The following is a 19,925-nucleotide window of genomic DNA, read 5'->3' on the forward strand; positions in this document are numbered from 1 at the left end:
ACTTACCCTCTGATTAAGTACAGCATCTCCACTCGCAGCTGTGCTGTGTCTTTAATCCAGAATCCCTCTTCTCAGTTTCCCCTGGTAGTCAAAGCCTCCTGTTCTGCTGGAGTCAAAGTATGCTCTGCCTGCAGCAGTTCCACCTCCGGCTTCCAGCTGCATCCCCCCTGACGGAGGTACCTGCTGCCAATTCCCAAGCCTCGTTGCAGTTCTGCAGAGCAAACTGGCTTGTATCCATTGATGGCAACCCCATTCTCTTGCTGGCTTGGATTTCAGCCTCCTGTTTAGTTACCATTCATCCATTTTCTCTCGGCTGCACAGTCTTGTTCTATTCCCCATCCATTCATTCGACAAAAAAAATTTTTTTGAGAACCCACTTAGTTCTAGGCACTGGTCTAGCACTTAGAATACTACGTTAATGAAATGAAGATCCTGCCTTCTTGACACTTATGTTCTAGGGATGAGTCTGACAACTTAGCATAATTCATAAGTACCTTACATGACCTATTAAAAGGTAATAAATAGGTACTGGTGTGTGAAATTGAGATTGAGAAGGGGAGAGTGCAGTGGTTTTGTTTTTTTTTTTTTAAGATTTATTTGAAGGAGAGAATGGGGGAGAGGGGAGGAGGGAGAGGGAGAGAGGGAATCTTAAGCAGACTCAGACTCCTCCTGAGCACAGAGCCCAACTCAGGGCTCGATCCCAGGACCCTGAGATCATGACCTGAGCTGAAATCAAGGTTGGCCGCTGAGCCAACGGAGCCACCCAGGTGCCCTAGGGAGGGTGTAATTTTAAATAGGGTGGTCAGGGTAGGCTCTATCGAGGCCCTCAGTACCATGCTCTTTTTTATTTTTAAAAATCCTTTTATTGAGCAGCTCAATAAAGCAGGTGGCTCAGCGGTTTAGTGCCGCCTTCAGCCCAGGGCGTGATCCTGAAGACTCGGGATCAAGTCCCACATCAGGCTCCTTGCATGGAGCCTGCTTCTCCCTCCGCCTGTGTCTCTGCCTCTGTCTCTCTCTGTGTGTCTCTCATGAATAAATAAATAAAATCTTTTAAAAAATCCTTTTATGTCAATTTAGTGGCATTTCAGGAAGGAACAGATATAAATTCATACTGAATGCAGTATGTTTAACTGGAAGCCCCACATCACTTTTCAGGTGAGTTGATAAGTAGGAATGACAATGACACACATTTACTGAGCACCTACTCTGTGCCAGGTACTCTTAGGAACTGGAGATTTGCCAGAGGACAACATAAAACCTGGTCCTCAGGTAGTTTACATTCTGATGTGAGTGGGTGAGGGGGAGAGGCGAATGACAACAACCACAATAAAATACAATATGTCAAGTAGTGATAAGCGTTATGGAGAACAAGCAAGGGGAGGGGATGAAAAGTGATGGTGAGCTGGTACTGTTCTATAAAAAGCTATTTCAGATGTGATACATATGAGCAAACACTTAAAAGGAAGGAAGATTTCTGGGAGAAGTGCATTCCAGGTAGAGAGAACAGAAGTTACAAAGGCCCTGGTGTCAGCATTTGTTGTCATCAGTATGTGTTTGGTGTTTCAAAAATAGGAGGCCAGTGTGGCTGGAGTGGATTGGGAGAGGGGAGGATGCTGGGAAACAAGATCTGATCATACCCGCCCTCATAGGTTGTAGCAAAGACTCGGATTTTGAGGTGAAAAGTCAGGTGGAAGAATGGAGTGGCAGATATGAGACATGGCCAGCTGCGGGAGGAATTACTAGGGGCAGGTGAGTCGGGAGCTTGTATATTTTCTAAACACCTGATTGGTCCTGGAATCCAGGCCTGGGCTCTGGCTGAAGATAGAGTTGTTGGTGCCTTCTTTTTTTTTTTTTTAAATAATAAATTTATTTCTTATTGGTGTTCAATTTGCCAACATACAGAATAACACCCAGTGCTCATCCTGTCAAGTGCCCCCCTCAGTGCCCGTCACCCATTCACCCCCAGCCCCCGCCCTCCTCCCCTTCCACCACCCCTAGTTCATTTCCCAGAGTTAGGAGTCTTCATGTTCTGTCTCCCTTTCTGATGTTTCCCACACATTTCTTCTCCCTTCCCTTATATTCCCTTTCACTATTATTTATATTCCCCAAATGAATGAGAACATATACTGTTTGTCCTTCTCCGATTGACTCATTTCACTCAGCATAATACCCTCCAGTTCCATCCACGTTGAAGCAAATGGTGGGTATTTGTCATTTCTAATGGCTGAGTAATATTCCATTGTATACAGAGACCACATCTTCTTTATCCATTCATCTTTCGATGGACACCGAGGCTCCTTCCACAGTTTGGCTATTGTGGACATTGCTACTAGAAACATCGGGGTGCAGGTGTCCCGGCGTTTCATTGCATCTGAATCATTGGGGTAAATCCCCAACAGTGCAATTGCTGGGTCGTAGGGCAGGTCTATTTTTAACTCTTTGAGGAACCTCCACACAGTTTTCCAGAGTGGCTGCACCAGTTCACATTCCCACCAACAGTGTAAGAGGGTTCCCTTTTCTCCGCATCCTCTCCAACATTTGTGGTTTCCTGCCTTGTTAATTTGCCCCATTCTCACTGGTGTGAGGTGGTATCTCATTGTGGTTTTGATTTGTATTTCCCTGATGGCAAGTGATGCAGAGCATTTTCTCATATGCATGTTGGCCATGTCTATGTCTTCCTCTGTGAGATTTCTGTTCATGTCTTTTGCCCATTTCATGATTGGATTGTTTGTTTTTTTGGTGTTGAGTTTCATAAGTTCTTTATAGATCTTGGAAACCAGCCCTTTATCTGATACGTCATTTGCAAATATCTTCTCCCATTCTGTAGGTTGTCTTTGAGTTTTGTTGACTGTATCCTTTGCTATGCAAAAGCTTCTTATCTTGATGAAGTCCCAATAGTTCATGTTGGTGCCTTCTTAAAGGTTAAATGGAAAGTCACCAGCTGTGTAAGGGGAGAAATGCATTCCAACTAAATGGAACAGCAGAAAGAAACAGAAGTATGAAAAACCAAGTCTCGTTCAAGAATTCATCCAGATTGGCATTGTTGGCTCCTAGGGCATGAAATGGGGTCTGGTTGAAGATAAGACTGGAATGTAAAGCTAGGAGAATTTTAAAGAGGTCTTTGTATAGCATCTTAAGGAATTTGGACGTTATTCTGCAGTAAAGGCTCCTCAGCCTTTTTCATGTTTTAGGATAACCGAGGGAGACCAACAATGCCCATTACTGATCCAATATGGCAGTGATTTTCACGAGGTGGGATATGCGGATGGGGGGCTAAGAGGACTTGAAAGAGGGGAGGTGAAGATGTCACACATCTGTGTGTGTAGGTGTGTGTGGTTTCAAAAAATCCTCGAGGTGGCGCTGATATGCCCCTATTTCCCATAAACTCATTCTAGCAAGAGGATTCCCTCTAGTTGGAAATCACTGCAAGCAGTGCAGAGCCATTGAAGGATTTTCTTTTGAAATAATCAGAAATGTATTTTAGAAAGACAACTTGAGCTTCAACATAGAGGATGGACTCAGTGGGGAAGAGATAAGAAGCCATTTCCATAGTCTGTCTCCTTCCATAGATACGAGATAATCAGTTCCAAAACTAAGTCTAGAGAGGGAATATTTAAGGCACAGCTCAGAGGCAAAGCATGTGACCAAAGGGATGGATAGATGTTTTGTGGAAGTATGTAGATCAAAGATGATGAATCCAGGGGCCTTCAGGATGTATGTGCCTCTGAGTCCCATAGACTATAGAAGAGCACAGTTGCCTCCCATGCATCTGCCCCAATCCCCCCGACTGTCCCTTAATAAACTTTGGAAATTGTCTAAGTCTTCCTGCCCTTTCTATTTTCAGCCTGTGTGTTTCAGGGACTCCACGTTGATTGGAGTGGCTGGAGTAGAGGGTGTATAATGGAGGGTGGTGGAAAACAAGACTAGAAAGGTAATGCCCCCTTTTTCCCCTTAATTTTTTAATCTGACTTTTAAATAATAGTACCAATGGTATGGGATGGGCATTTTGATTAACTCAAGCAGTTGAAGTACCATCTGAATGGGAAGGCTGCTGCTTGTTCCTCATGCTGTGTCTAGAAGTTAGTTATGGGGCAATCTTTGTCATGGAAGGATCGTATGATTTTAGTGGTGGGTCCCAAAGGAAACGTTAATGATTTGGGATGGGCCTTTGAGGCTTTGGTTTAAGGGAAATTTTCTTTTGTCTTTCTTTTTTTAAGATTTTATTTATTTATTTGAGGTGGGGGCAGAGGGAGAGAGAGAAGTAGATGCCTCACTGAGGTGGGGGCAGAGGGAGAGAGAGAAGTAGATGCCCCAGGGAGCCTGATGTGGGGCTTGATCCCAGGACCCCAGGATCATGACCTGAGCCAAAGGCAGATGCTTAACTGACTGAGCCACCCAGGTGCCCCTAAGGGGGTTTTTCTTAAGGTAAGAGCTTCTAAAAACATTTCAGTTAGCCCACACTTTCCAAATTAAACAATGAAAAGTAATTTTAGTATGTATTTAGGAATTATTTTCTGAACAACAACAACAAAAAAATTTCCATTGGTTTAGGCACCTTCGTTTTCTTTCAAAGGAAGTGTAATAACAGGAACTACCTTTTCTTTGTGAAGGGAACATCTTGTCAGTCTTCTCTACTTTTCACTTTTCAGGAAGTGTTGTTTACTGCTTTTTAATCTTGTTCAGGATAAGAGACAGCCAGGAAATAAATGAAATTTGTTGCCTTCCTGTGCAGACAATCTTGATTTCTTAGCTCCTTCATCCCACTCTCTAAGGAATTTGTTTTAATGACAGAGGGATGGATCCATGCCATTTATTAGAGTTCTGAGAATTCTTGGTATGTATTTAAAGCTCTGTTCCTGATAGAAAAAGGACCGAAAAAAGGAAAATGTGATTATTTTTGAAAGATGCATTTACAGAGCTTGTTATCAAAGTTGAAACACAAATTGCAATAACAACTCACAACATTACTGTTATTGAAGACTGCCCTTGGGTAGCTGACACTTAGAATGAGAAAACAAAACTCACTACTCTGACTTCCCCACCAGACCACACTCCTTGAGGGCGGGGATCGGGCCTCCTGCTCGTTGTATGTACATGATTCTTGCACAGTGCCTGGCACCTACGTGGTACTCAAAAAACACTTGACCAACTGCCAGACTGAACACATGAATGGAGCACAGACAACCGTGTCTCAGAAGACTTTCCCCTGGACAGCTCCAGCCGGTATGGTGAGCTCACGTCATAGACCTCCCACGTAGCAGTGAACTTTGGCCCTGAGAGATGCTCCCACTGGATCCTAACACTGTTTCTTTTGTTTTGTTTTGTTTTTTGTTTTTATTGAAGTTCAGTTTGCCAACATTTAGTATAACACCCAGTGCTCATCCTAGCACTGTTTCAGCACTGCCATCTCTGGGCTACGTGGTGGTTCGAAAAGTCCACCTCCAGGACAGGGCGCAGGAGAAAGACAGAGGTTAACAGGGCGCCCATGCAGCTGCTCGAGGCTGTTATACACGCAGTGGTCCCCAGTGGGGCAGAAAGCCCCGATGCCAAATCAAAGCCCAACTTAAAATAACACAACGTTTGTGTGGGATGCTGTAAACCACCAGTAGTCAACAGACTGTTGCTAAGCTTCAGTAAGTAATTGCCCAGGAGAATGCCTTTCGAGTTCACAACGTTGTGCAATTCCAGCAAGAGAGGCCAGGCCAGTGCAGCTGAGTCGCTGCGGCACCTGGGACAGTGCGGGGGGCGGGGGGGGGGGGATCTACCAGTTCATCCCACTTCCCGAGAAAACCTGGCGAGAGGAGTAGCTGGGATAAGTTACTACATGTTTTCTCTCCTAGAGTTTCTGTCTTGCTTAGTGGATGTTTTAAAAGTCTCGTAGATGATGAGAGGACCTTTGTGAATTCACTGCTTCAGCGAGGTCATTTTTCACTTAAAATAATAATAATAATAATAACAACAACAACAACAACAACTTGGGTGCCAGAGGAAGAAAAAGGGAATGAAGGATGGATGACAAAATAAGTTCTGTTTTTGAAATAGGCTACAAAGAGCCCACATGGGAGGCTTATTTTATAAAATGTGTAACAACTGATGAACACACTGCCCTGTCCATGTTTACACCATTATTATGTTAAAGCATACTGGCTAGCAGTGGTAATAATAGCCATCTTACTGAGACCCAGAGAGAAGAATTTTGCACCCATCTGCACACCAATGCAGTAAGGATATAAATAAGGAAGATACAAGTTACAGCCCATTATATGAATTTGGAAACGAGGCTCAGAGAGGTTAAGAAATGGGACTAGAGATACCCAGCAATTATTATGGGCTACTTCATGAAGCGCAAAATACAAAGTTTTAATATTTGCTTTTAATTATTTGAAATGTTTAAAATGCCACATTCTAATAATTGAAACTATTGAGCTGTGAGCATCATCATGTCAAAACTATTAAAGTCTCACTGCAACTTTTACCTTCAACCTTGTGAAGCTGAAAAGAGCAAGCAAAAAATGTTTTTGTCAAAGCAGACTTTAAAAAATAACATAGACTAAAAGACATCCCCGTGTTTTATTTTATCTTGAAATGACGGCTCTATTTTCCTGTAAACAGTTCAAAGGAAGCTTAATATAAAAGAAAAAAGAAATGCACAAAAGAGAGAGAAAATTGGGGGTTCAAAAGAAACCTAAGTGTCACTAGAAGCCTGATTAAAGAATTCACATTTTTAGATGGGAAAGTGCAATGCAGATTTCTCCAGAGAGCAGTTTTTAAAGACATTTGGGGGGTTAAGTTTTAAAGCTAGCTTGGGGGACTTATTTCCCAGGCTTACAGTAATTTAGGGGAGGGGTCACAGTGCTAGGTTTAGGGTGTGGGACAGTGGTCACTGCCCAGGGCCCTGCAACAGCTTTTGCTGTCACACAACACAAGGTAAGAGAGAGTGAGACAACAAAAAGTAATCAAGGTGCCAACCAATGATTATGGATGGAACATTCCTCACGTAGGTCCAAAAGGTATAAGCATAGCCCAGGTTTGGGGTAGAGGTGCCCCAAACTGTCAGCCAGTGGCACAGCCTTAGCAACTCCCCAAAGCCTTGACGTTCTTGTCGAGTGAAGCCAGCATGCTGTTTGTTTCCCTTGGGGTAGAGAAGGTGGATTTCTTCATGGGCCACACTGAGGTCCCCACATAGCCCAAGGGATGTATGGGAAGCCAAGCCCTTCAGGAACTTGCAAAAGGCTCCATCCCAGCACTGCCAGCCACCAGGCACCCCAGACTTCCACCCGTGTTAGGTACATAGGCTGTTTCCAGAACAAATTCAGTCACTCGGCCTTCCAGATCATGTCCCTTGTCCCCAGTGCCATAGGACACTTTGAGTGGGCACGGGTGGGACAGCAGGCCCACGCCCCTGTACCCTTCCTTGTCTGAACGTACTGACCGGTACTGATGGGATAGTTCAGGCAGCTCCTGAGGTTCAGCTGATAGTTTGTTCTCTGAACATTTGGTCTCTTCTCTCTGGGGCTTCTTCCTACACTTCAGCTAAACTCTTCCTCTTAATCCAGGCTCAAAGCCCATCCGCATTCCAGGAGCAGATCTTGAGTGAGGCTGATTTACCACTGGGGGAGGTTTTCTGATCTGGGGGTGAGGGGTTCCTCATACAGGACTGGCCTCTCTCCTGCTGATTCTTTTTCATTTTTCTTTGCTCCCGCCTGACTCTTCTGGGCTTCTGGCTCAATCCTGGGCTCTTTCTCATCTTTCACCACTGCTCCCTTTTACCTGGGCTTTGGCGTCACTATGACGAATGCCCTTCTGAACCTGTACCACGTTGCCCACTGAAGCAGTATTTTTACTGTGTTACCCCCCTTGGGTCCCAGCCTGCCTCCTCTTCTAAAAAGACATCCCCCGTGTTTTAGGAATTACAACTATTTGTCATAATTTAAGATCTCGCGGCACAGCTTGCAGAGAGCATATGATATATACCATCAGTGCAAAATCAGACTTCAGCGTTCTGTTTCTGGTCTCATCTTATATCCAAACTGTGAGTCACTTTGATTCTTATGAAGTAGAAATGCCTCATAAACATAACAGCAAATTATTTACTGATTTCTTCATATTCATCTCTTAACTAAGAGTTACTACCTGAACTTTGCTCTTATTCATAACAGCTTGTGGTTTTTCAGGTGGTTGAAATGAATGAAGTCATTGTAAAACTATAATGCTCTAAATTGGCTGGCTAATACTTCATATAAAGTAAGCCTACTTTATCACCCTCCTAAAGAAGACAAAGGTTTGTCTGAAATAATCGTTAATGGGTGTGGAGAACATTCAGTGTAAGAGAGGCTAGAAAATATTTCAGAATCAGTGCCATCTTTCAGATAGCCAGTCACTTGTCACTCACACTGCTTTTTAAATCCCAGCATTCTATGGAAGGAACAAATGGAACAGTTCTTTTATTTTGTTTTGTCTTCCTGTTTTGGAAGATTTAAGCAATTCTTTGTTTTTCCCTTTTGATTCAATTTTGTCACGCTTTGCTTGAATGTATATATTTTTGGAGATCATGCCTATTTCCTTCTAGAACTAGAATTGTGTTTTACAGAATGATAGAGTTGAAAGGGACTCTGAAGATGATCTAGCCCAATCCTCTCATTTCACAGTGGAAGAAGCACCATGTTTGGCATTTCTTCACTTTAGTGCACATGAAGGCGTCACCAAAATCAACGTTGCCTGCTTGAACATTTCCACTGCAAGCTGCACCCTGTCCTAGGTTGGGAAATAAAGAAACAGGGATGCAAACAAGTTTATGATGCCATCAATCCAACTGTTGGATTGTTCTCCCCCCAAATAATTTCAAGTAAGTTGCAGACTTAAATTCTTGAACTATATTCATTTATTTCACTGAATACAGATGGCTGATATTTTGTTTACTAACCTTTCTTTGATTCTCTGCTAGATGATCGGAGTCAAGTGTTAACACCCCACAGAGCACAATAACCTATTACGGCAGTGAATTAGCGCCCTCTAGCACATTTCTGAGTAATGACTGCTAAAAAATCTTAGAAAATGTAACTGAAACCGTGCGGGGTTCTTTACACTATCTCACTTTAATTCTCACAAAAGTTGTATGGCATCAATTGAGACAACTGTGTAAGGAGAGAAAGCTAATACACAATGTGGTGAGGGCTACTTCAGGAGTGAGAAGAGCTGTGGGCGGGGACTGACTGACTTTATTGAGTGACACTGTGATGACAGTAGGAGTGTGACACTCTTTCTAATCTCCACCCCCCCCCCCCTTAGTAGGAGAGATGGAATTCTGGAAAGGAATGTTGCAAGAGGCACCTTAAAAACTACTGCTGAGTTACTCTCTTCTTCAATAGTGTGGGAGGAGGGAAACAGGACCACTGACTCTGGTTGGGGTTTTGAGGATAGCATCAATGAAGAGAGGACATTGGACTATTAAAGGAGGAGAGTAGTTTTCCAGGTGAAGAACAGGGAAATGTCATTCGAAGCAGCAACATGAGGGGCACCTGGGTGGCTCATTTGGTGAAGCATCTGCCTTCGGCTCAGGTCATGATCCCGGGGTCCTGGGATAGAGGCCTGCCTGCATCCGGCTCCCTGCTCAGCAGGGAGTCTGCTTCTCCCTCTCCCCCTTCCGCTCCCCCTGCTTTTGTCAAATAAATAAATAAAATCTTAAAAAAAAAAAAAAACAAAGCAGCAATACAAGCAAATGAAAAGACACAACTGAAGTGAAGGACACTGATACATAAGAATGGGTAATGTACGGGGTCAGTCCTTTAGGAAACTGAGGTATATGGGATGGAGTGGACAGAGGTGACTGAAGCAGGACTGGGAAGAGCTTTCGGGTCAACACGGGGAATACGAAATTTGTCCTCTTGACGATGGGCGTTTTCAACTGGAAAATAAAGTGATTGGATTTCTTTCTTTTCCTGCCTTACAAATTGAAAAATATAACCCATGGTCAGAAAACTACTAAAACAAATATACTGTATAAAGCATCGTTCTAAAGCAAACACTTCTGTACCCCTCATCCTGGAATAGAAATATAACATTGCGAACACCTACCTCTTCTCCCAATCCCAATCGTAACCCCATTCAAACCCCAAAGGTAATAACCACTGTCTTTGTGATTCTTCACCACTACTTTGTTTTTCTTTACTGTTTCACTGCTTTCATTTACTTCCGCAGAAAACAAAATTTCATTTTAACTGCTTGTGAAGTTTTTATAGTTGGAATCATATTTAAAATCTTCTTTGTGTTTGCTCCACATGTTTGTAAGACTCATCCTGGTTGGTTGGTGCTGTAGCAGCCATTTATGTACTTCAGCGGCTGAGTAGCATTCTCCCATCTGAGTGTTTTGCAATTTCTTTTGTGTGATGCTGTCGGATATTTGTTCTTTGACTTTTTTAAGTCAATTCTTGCCTAACATGAACAATATTGCCATGGGCTTTTGTACTTTGTATCCTATTCACATGGGCAGAACGGTTTCTCCAGATTTCTTCCAGGAAGCTAACTCTGACAGGACTGTGTGGCATCCACCAGAGGAGAGTGAGGTAATAATGACCCGGTCTATTTTCAGCGAGGGTGGAGAAGAGGTCTGATATGAGGGACAGCCCTGAGGCAGCATCGAGCTGCGCAGGAAATGGAGTGGCACACACAGGGGACCCTAAGTTTTCTAGCTTAAAAGACTGACATCCTTAAGGGTCATCAAAAAGCTGGAGGAGAAATAAGTTTTAGGGAGGAAATAAGCTCTTTTTGGGGTTTGAGATGACTGCTGGACATATGAGCAAAAATGTCTGCTAGGCAACTAGAAAAGCCTCTGGAGAACTTAGGAGGGGAGGGGCTGGAGGTAGAGATGTAGAAGTGGTAATATATGGTTGGTTGTCAAAGACATGGGAAAAGAGAACAGTCATTGACAGCACTTTCTGAGCACTTACCATGTGCCAGGCACTATTCCAAGAATGTTACAGCTATCTCAAGAAATGCAAGTGGGGCAGCCCAGGGGGCTCAGTTGTTTAGTGCCACTTTCGGCCCAGGGTGTGATTCTGGAGACCCAAGATCGAGTCCCACATCAGGCTCCCTGCATGGGGCCTGCTTCTCCCTCTGCCTGTATCTCTGCCTCTCTCTTTCTCTCTCTCTCTCTCTCTCTCTCTCTCTTTCTCTGTGTGTGTGTGTGTCTCATGAATAAATAAATAAAATCTTTTAAAAATTTAAAAAAAAAAGAAATGCAAGTGTGGGTGAGGATGTGAAGAAAAAGGAACCCTCGTGCACTGTTGGCAGGAATGCAAATTGGTGCAGCCACTGTAAAAAACAGTATGGAGGTTCCTCAAAAAGTTAAAATAGAACTACCCTATGATCCAGTAATAGAACAACTAAGTATTTACTCAAAGAATATGAAAACACTAATTCCAAAGGATACATGCACCCCTATGCTTATGGAAGAATTATTTACAATAGCTAAACTATGGAAGCAGCCCAAGTGCCCCCTGACGGATGGATGGATAAAGAAGAGGTGATATATACACACAATGGAGTATTATTCAGCCATAAAAAAGAATGAAATCTTGCCATTTGCAACAACGTGACTGGAGTTAGAGAGTATAATGCTAAGCAACATAAGTCAGCGAAAGACAAATATCATATGATTTCACTCATGCATGAAATTTAAGAAAGAAAACATATGAACAAAGGAAAAAAGAGCAACTGAGACAGAAACCAAGAAAGAGACTCAGTTAAGAGAGAACCAGCTGAGGGTTACCAGAGGGGAAGTGGGTCGGGGGATGGGGAAAATAGGTGACAGGGATTAAGAGTATACTGCCAAGCACTGAGCAATGTATAGAATTGTTGAGTCACTATATTGTATGCCTGTAACTAATAGAACACTGTATGTTTACTGGGATTAAAATAAAAACTTAATAAAATAAAAAAAAGAATGTCATATGTATCAACTCATTCAATCTTCACAACAACCCAAGGAGGCACATAATACTGTTATTTTCATTTTACAGATGAAAAAACTGAGGCACAGAGAGGTCAAAAGCTTGCCCAAGGTCACACATCTAGCCAGTGGTGGCCCCAAGAGAAGATTATGCAAGTAGTGTATGTGGAAAGAATTGAGTTTTAGCGAGTACCAATATCAATGGTTCTGAGGAGGAACCTGGGAAGGACATTTAGATGAACAGTCACCAAGTTAGGAGGAGAGCCGCAAAAGTGTCATTAATAGTCAAACTTAAGTTACCTTGAGAAGTTAAGTTAGGTGCCTGGCACTCCTGGAGGTAGAGTGCCAAAGTAGAGTCATAATACCCAAGCTTGAGACCAGGTGTCAACAAAACCTATTCCTGCTTGGCTCACTGCTTCCAAGAAAGGAAGTGAAACGTCTTTAAGGAATCTAACAATAAAATATAGAAAAAAAAATTGGTTGCTGTCTACAGCTAAAGTAAAAAGAAAAATCCCTCCCTTGAGAAATTCAGTGATGTATGGCAGAGGAAGATGGTGGAGAAATGGGGCTGGTAGTGGGGAAGATGAGTTCTGTATACCAGACAACTCTGCTGAGTAAACAAGCTGAGCTGGGCAGGAAGGAGGAAGTTATGGGAGAATCCCTACTCTGCCAGCACCTGCAGCTCTGCCATCCCCCCACTGTGGCTTGGTGACTCTGACAAAACTGAGTGGGAGTAGCTGTCCAGAGGGCCCTTCAACTGTAACCTGGAACCTGTCCCATGGCCCTATCTTCTCCATGGTGTTGTCCTCCTCCTCCCTGGGTAGATTTACCTACTGTTTGTCACAATTCAAGATGCTCAGGCAGGCATCTGTAAAAGGGTTCAAATTCTGAGCTAAACAAAGTAGACATGGTGCTAGCTCTGCAGTAAGAGAAGAGAATATCCAAGTCAGATTCTCATTCATTCATTGACTCATTCATTGATTCACTCATTATATCCATGAATATTTATTGAACACCTATAACATCCTGGGCACTATGCTAAGAACTGTGTAACCAAAAAGGAATTAAATCAAGCATGATCCTTGCCTTCATGAAACACATAATCTAGTTGCATAGATGAAAAAACAGTAAGTAGCAAATAAAAGATTATAAAACTGTCATATGTAATAAGGAAACAAACAGAAGGCTAAAAAGATTAAGGGGTGAATAGGGGAATTTAGAAAAACTGATCCTACAACACACGGTAGACTTCACATGCTTGCGCTTATCCAGTTCTCTTTCACCATTTCCCTTGCAATTTGATGGAGTCTTGTGATTAGTTTGGACCAAATATTGGTGTCTGCTGCAGGACGGTTCTATGATAAAAAATAATCTATCATCTTTCCCACAATCTGCCCCCATTTCTCCACTATCTTCCCATACCCACATATAAGGGGATGAATTAAGGGAGGGATTTTTCTTTTTACTTTAGCTGTAGACAACAACCAAAAGGAAATAACTTTTTCTGTGCTTTATTATTAGTTTTCTTAAAGAAGTTTCACTTCCTTTCCTAAAATATGTGACATTAGCTTAGCAGTCTACTGGTGAGCAGCATGGAAACTGATAATGGAGGGCTAGAAAGACCGCAATTCTTACCTGGCTACTAATAAAACTAACTCCTGCATTAATTTGGAAAGATTATGTGGCTAAAGAAAATGTGGCCTGAGGGGAAAAAATTAGAAAACAATGTTTCTAGCGCATATTGGTTGCTGCTGACTATGTTTTGGCAAGGCTTTATAAGCTCAAAAAGGAATTGGTTGATTTGTAAGCAGAAATGAAAAGGAATAGAGATATTTAAGAAAAGTAAGGACTTGCAAAATTGGAAAACCTGACAGGTTTTAGACTCCAAACTCTAAGAGAGAATTTGGGGTAGCCTTGAAAAAGTCCATTAAAATAAATCAGGGGCAGCCCTGGTGGCTCAGCGGTTTAGCACCACCTTCAACCCAGGGTGTGATCCTGGGAACCCGGAATCGAGTCCCACGTCGGGCTCCAGGCATGGAGCCTGTTTCTCCCTCTGCCTGTGTCTCTGCCTCTCTCTCTCGCTCTCTCTCTGATGAATGAATAAATAAAATCTTAAAAAATAAAATAAAATAAAATAAATCCATAGAAAGGCCAAATTAAAAGTATGGCTTCTACACCTATTGATAATACCTCTCAGTAAGTTCAGGAACTTTAGGGCAAAGATAAAAGTAAGGAATTCAACTGGTAAAGAGCCACAGAAAGCTCAAAATAAAGGTGAAGGTTTCCCACAGAAAACTATAATCTCATGTTTACTCAGGGTACCTGCTGTACTGGCAAGAGAGAAAGACAGATAGAAACAAATTAGTGGGGAGAGAGAGAGAATGGGGCAAGAAAGCAAAAGCATGTAGTAGATCTGGGAACCATGTTTTAAAAAGAACCATAACAGTTTTAGCAAATATAGTTTACTGAAATCAGAGACAAGCAGCTTATTAAATAATTTTGGGAGAGATTTATAGTCAAAGGAACCATAAACCCAGCTGGACTTGTAGCCTTCCAACATTGTACGAGTAGCACATGAACCTTACACTACCCAGACTCTAGACTGTGAGCTCCAGGTTTGGACTTCATGTTTGTTTCTTTTGGGAAGAAGTTTGGTGTGTTCTGCAGTGGGAACGAAAGTGAAACAAAAGAGTGGCCTATAGTAGAACTAATGACCATTCTTTTCTTTCTTTCTGGCAAATGGAAAGATTACATGTCCTTGTTCCCTTGTAGTAAGGTGGACCAAGAGACTGTGCTGAAGCATTTAAGAGCTACCGGGAGACCCCCACCCCCAGGAGCTAAGGATCTCACTGGTGCCTCTTTTATAAGAGCACTAATCCCACTTAGGAGGACTCTACCCTCAAGACATAGGCACCTCAGAATGGCCCCACTTACTAATACTATCTTCACTTTGGGGGGGGTTAGAGTTTCAACATATGAATTTGGAGGGGACATATTCTGACCACAGCACTGTCTGTAATGAATGAGAAGAAGGAATAGAAAATGACCCGAGACAGGAAGTCATGGAATTATCCAGACCTTCCCAAGACGCAAATGTTTGCCTAGGAGAAGAATGTAGACACAAAGATGATGATCTATAGGTTCATCATTGAAAAGCAATCCCTAAAGAGGGGAGAGTTACTTCCTAAAGGAGCAGGGTGTGGAGCCCCCAGAGCTGGAGCAAGGAGAATATGGGGCTCTTAGGAAGGCCAAGACTCTATCTAGAAGACAGTGGTGTCCCCCTGGCCTGGTTTTCTAGTTGCCCTGAAGATTACTTGTCAGTGTATATAGGTGAAAAGCCATTTCAATTCACTAATGAATTCCCAAAGTGCTTTCTAATATCTGCCCCCCACTCCCTCCTCCTCCTATAAGAAAAGACCAATAACACTTTAAAGGTATTTCCTTTCTTTTCTTACTGTTCTTGTATAATTTGACAATAGCCCCTCAGGAAAGGGATCCTGGGATAAATCAGAATTCTGTCTACTAGGAGTCACCTCCCCTTCCCTAACACTCTGTGGCTCAGTCAGGAGCAGCTCCCAGCCTACATTAAACAATATCTTAACTCACCCAAATGCTATTGGTTTTCTGGATTTTCTCCCATACATAGAGGGCTTTTAATGAAGCTAGACCAAAACAGGTAACTTCTGTAAACTGGGGAAAAACTAGTCTGGATCAACATTTAAAAGAAGTGATGGTGATTTCTAAACAGCTGGAAGCTGAAGGTCCTGCTGTCCTTCTTCAGAAGCTCTACTACCTAACCATTCAACCACCTCCATTCTTCTCCACCTGCCTTTCGTCTCTGCTTTGTTCCTATGCCATTATGGGTACCTAGAAGACCCTACAGAGCACAGTTGCAGCCCTCTCTGAAGCAAGCAGAGGCTTCTTACATCTCATTTCCCTCAGGCTTGGATAAATGCCACCCAATCCCACCTTTCCATCTGGTCTTTTCTTCTTCTCCTCCTACTGCTTTTTTGCCATCTTCCAGTTCTCAAACACTCCAATCCTTTATCTTCTATATCCTTCAAACACAGTCGGTTTCTTCCTTGGACTTACTACTTTTGGCAAGAAGAGGTGAATTATTGGCATTCCAGGTTCAAGGATCAACCCTTAGTATAAGCTCTGTGTGCACAGAAGGAAGGACAAACAAGAGCCTGTGAAATTACCTCTTCCTGGACTTGTTCTTCAGAGATTCTCCATTAGATCAAAACATTTCATGTTAGCATTTCTTAATTGTAGAAGGAACACATGCAGGTTAAAAAAAAAAAAAGACAAACACTAAAGAAAGATAAGCAAGTCTCTCACCCTGCCTTCATTCACAACCTTCAGCCTTACTTCTCAGAGGTAAACATTTGACAGTATTTTTTTAATCCTGCAGAATATCATACACATCAGCAAGGGACATGCATATATTTTCTTTTTCTTTTCTTTTTTTTACACAAATGTACGACATGCAACGTTTTTATCTTTTCCAATTAACATGTCAACTCTGTCTTTTCACTCATATCAGCACATACAGATCTACCTCAATCATAGGCACCTACTTTGCATTCTATTGCATAGATGTGAATGTTTTAAATATGCAGATCTTTCATGTGATATATTCCTTTTAAATGTTATTTCATTTATGTATTTTAAATAATCTCTACACCCACTGTGGGGCTTGAATTCATACCCCTCAAGATCAAGAGTTGCATGCTCTACCAACTGAGCCAGTCAGGCACTCCTTATGTGATAAATTGTTTTAGGGAGATTTTTCCTTTATTCCTTTAATCTTCTTTGCTATTTATTATTATTATTATCCTTGGAAATCCAAATCTTTGATCATAGTTCACAAACTAGTAAACTGAATTTAACAGCAGAGGAACTGGGCTTGTGATGAAGCAAAGTATAAGTAAGTGGCCATTGACAATGAAGCTCTAGCACACATTAAAATCACCTGTGAAATAATTTGAGTCAATGGAAAAACATTATGTAATTTACCAAAATTCCTAATAGACTTTTTTTTGGCAGTTTTAGACCTTTATTTGACAATCAACAATTAGTTCTCATCCACATTAACTGCCTGTAGATTTTTGAAGGTGGTGACAGGTACATGGGTAACCAACATATAGGGCTTGTTTGGTGAATATTCATCCACATTATGTTTTCTGGACAACTGCACGTGGATACGGTATGGAACATTCCTTATTCCTTTGGCCCAGAGAGTGTGGTTGAGCCTGGTGTCAATGCACACATCTGGAGTTCCCATCTCCTTCACAGCAAATTTCCAGATCTCTTTGAGTGCCTGAGGGGCACGCTTCTTGAAATCCATGCCATGGGTGCACTTGTGAATGTTGATGGTGTATTCTCTAGTCACTACCTCATTGATGGCGGAATGTCCCTTCTTCTTCTCCTCACCACCTTTCTTTGTGGGAGCCATTCTGCTGGGTCCTGGTTGGAAAGGAGGCTAGACCTGACTTTTAAGAGCCATAGAAGGATGGACACCTGGGTGGCTCAGTCTGTTGAGTATCTGACTCTTGATTTTAGCTTGGGGTCATGATCACAGGGTCATGGAATTGAGTCCCATGTTGGGCTCCACATTCAGCACAGAGTCTGCTTAAGATTTTCTCTATCTCGGGGCAGCCCTGGTGGCTCAGCGGTTTAGTGCCGCCTTCGGCCCAGGGTGTGATCCTGGAGACCCGGGATCGAGTCCCGCGTCGGACTCCCTGCATGGAGCCTGCTTCTCCCTCTACCTCTGTGTGTGTGTGTGTGTGTGTGTGTGTGTGTGTGTGTGTCATGAGTAAATAAATAAAATCTTTAAAAAAAAAAAAAAAGATTTTCTCTCTCTACCCCCTATACCCTCTGCTTATACTCTCTCTTTCTCTAAAAAAGAAAAAAAAAAGGAACCATGGAAGGAAAACTAGAACCTTTTATAGACTTATGGTATCAGATGATGACGATGATGATGACAACAGTAATAACAGCAAAGACTGGCCATATCTAGGCTCTCAGGGTTAAAATAATCATCTTTTGTTTAAAAAAATTAGTGTGTGAATCAGTGAATATTTAAAATTTTGTGATAGGTTTGGAAAATTCATGCTAAGAAAAGGGGAAAATAATCTGTAAAAAGGTCACTTGAAATGTAATGGGATTGCCATTTTAACAAATGACATTCCTGTGTCTGGGAAAGTGTCTGATCTTTCCCTCCTTCTGCTCTATACTTCCATTGAAAGAACTTTTATAAACATTCAAAAATCTTAATAACAGGTTCAGATTTTCAAATACATAACATAATATGTCCATAAATTATAATGCACAGAAAAGTATTCTTTAAGATTAAGAATGTCAGATCTAAATTTACTTGTTATATTTGGCACCTAAAGTTGTGCCTTGCACATGGTGGATATTTAAAATATCCATGAATTTTGATTTGATTCTCATGGGTGGGTCTTGAGACCAGGATCAACACTTTTTTAGAATCTAGAAGTCACATTCCAAGCAGGGTCATACCATTAGTCTGAGTTCTCAAAAATGTTTGAAAACTAGCTCACTTGAAAACAACTACAAAGACCTCTTAGATTCACAGTGTGGAATTCTTTCAAGAGTTTCTTTTCTAAGATTTGTTTTGTGGTTTCTGAACCCCATTCCTGACAATGATGATGATAGTGCCAAGAAACAAAGTACTACCGTTAAAACAAAATCCATAACTATTGGTTTTCCAATGTGCTTACCATGAGAATCTTTCACTCATTTTATAAAAGCTAAAGTAAATTGGTGTTAAATTATAGATTTTCAAAAGTGTAAAAGTCTTTCAAATATTACTTGGTCTACTCTCAAGAGAAAATTCTTGAATCCTGTCCACACCATTAGTATATTACTCTATTGCTACGGAGAACTGAACTTCTCAGCAATGTCTTCTCCAAACAGAGCCAGGTATAGAGGACTGAGCAATCTTCAATAGACTCAGAACTAGAACCATCCACTGCTTCAGTGATGGCAGGGGTAGAGGTCAGGGTACTGGACTCATCTGCTGGGACTGGGAGAAAATTCAGATTGGCAGGCAGAACTCAGACTCTCACAATTACAGGAACCTGTAATAAGCACAGGGTGATAATTAGTATCTGGGAGATACATGACCGGGGGAGCACAGTGGTGGCAACCGCAGGAGGTAGTGTTTGGAGACGCGAGCAGATAGCATAATAAGTCAGGATGAAGCTCAGTCTGAAAGGAGTTTCAGGGGCAGGACTGCAAATCGCATGCTCTGGTGTCTATAAAGCCCCTAAACCTGACCTTCCACCTGCAGCTCTGCCCTCATAATGTGCCAGCTACCTGCTCACCTTTAATATTCCAGCAAGCTAGCTTTCTTTCCAACCATAGACTATCGAGCTCCCTTGCATCCCAGAGCCTAGGTCATTCACATCCATCCTTAAATACCCTCTCCTTACAAAGGCTTTCTCAGGACACTCTCTATCTACCACACAATTCCATTTAATTATTTGCATAACCTTGAGGAGTTTCCTCCTCATTATTTATCTCCACAGTAATGTAAGCTCAATGAAAGGAAGGTATTTGTTTGTCTTGTTTCTTATTGTACTCAATAATACCAGGCACTTTTGTAGGTTCTTATCATATTCTGGGGGTTTATTAAACATTTAAATGAATGACTGAATGAACAAATGAACTGATTAATACACTGTTAACAAATTAATTACTCTAGCTGGGATAGGAGACTGACAAGATGGAAATTTCTGTAACTAAAAATGTTTGAAACCAAATCCTTGGGGCGTCTGGGTGGCTGGCTCAGTGATTGAGCATCTGCCTTTGGCTCAGGTCGTGATCCCAGAGTCCTGGGATCAAGTCCCACACCGGGGTCCCAGCAGGGCACCTGCTTCTCCCTCTGCGTGTGTCTCTGCCTCTCTCCCTGTGTCTCTCATGAATAAATAAATAAAATCTTAAAAAA

At 42.0% G+C, this 19,925-nt stretch overlaps 1 protein-coding gene and 1 pseudogene across 1 annotated transcript; both read right to left on the minus strand.

The window, feature by feature from the left end:
* Nucleotides 1-6,767: 6,767 nt before the first annotated feature.
* On the minus strand, nt 6,768-10,104 carry LOC484089 (annotated as a pseudogene).
* Nucleotides 10,105-16,905: 6,801 nt separating this feature from the next.
* LOC111090701 (60S ribosomal protein L31-like) lies at nt 16,906-17,576 on the minus strand. The gene has a single exon (XM_038525602.1). It carries the CDS (start codon nt 17,403-17,405, stop codon nt 17,025-17,027), a length of 381 nt encoding a protein of 126 aa, XP_038381530.1. The 5' UTR covers nt 17,406-17,576; the 3' UTR covers nt 16,906-17,024.
* Between the last annotated feature and the right edge of the window lie 2,349 nt (nt 17,577-19,925).

Source organism: Canis lupus, chromosome 1 (genome assembly GCF_011100685.1).
Source record: "Canis lupus familiaris isolate Mischka breed German Shepherd chromosome 1, alternate assembly UU_Cfam_GSD_1.0, whole genome shotgun sequence".
Taxonomy (NCBI): Eukaryota; Metazoa; Chordata; class Mammalia; order Carnivora; family Canidae; genus Canis; species Canis lupus.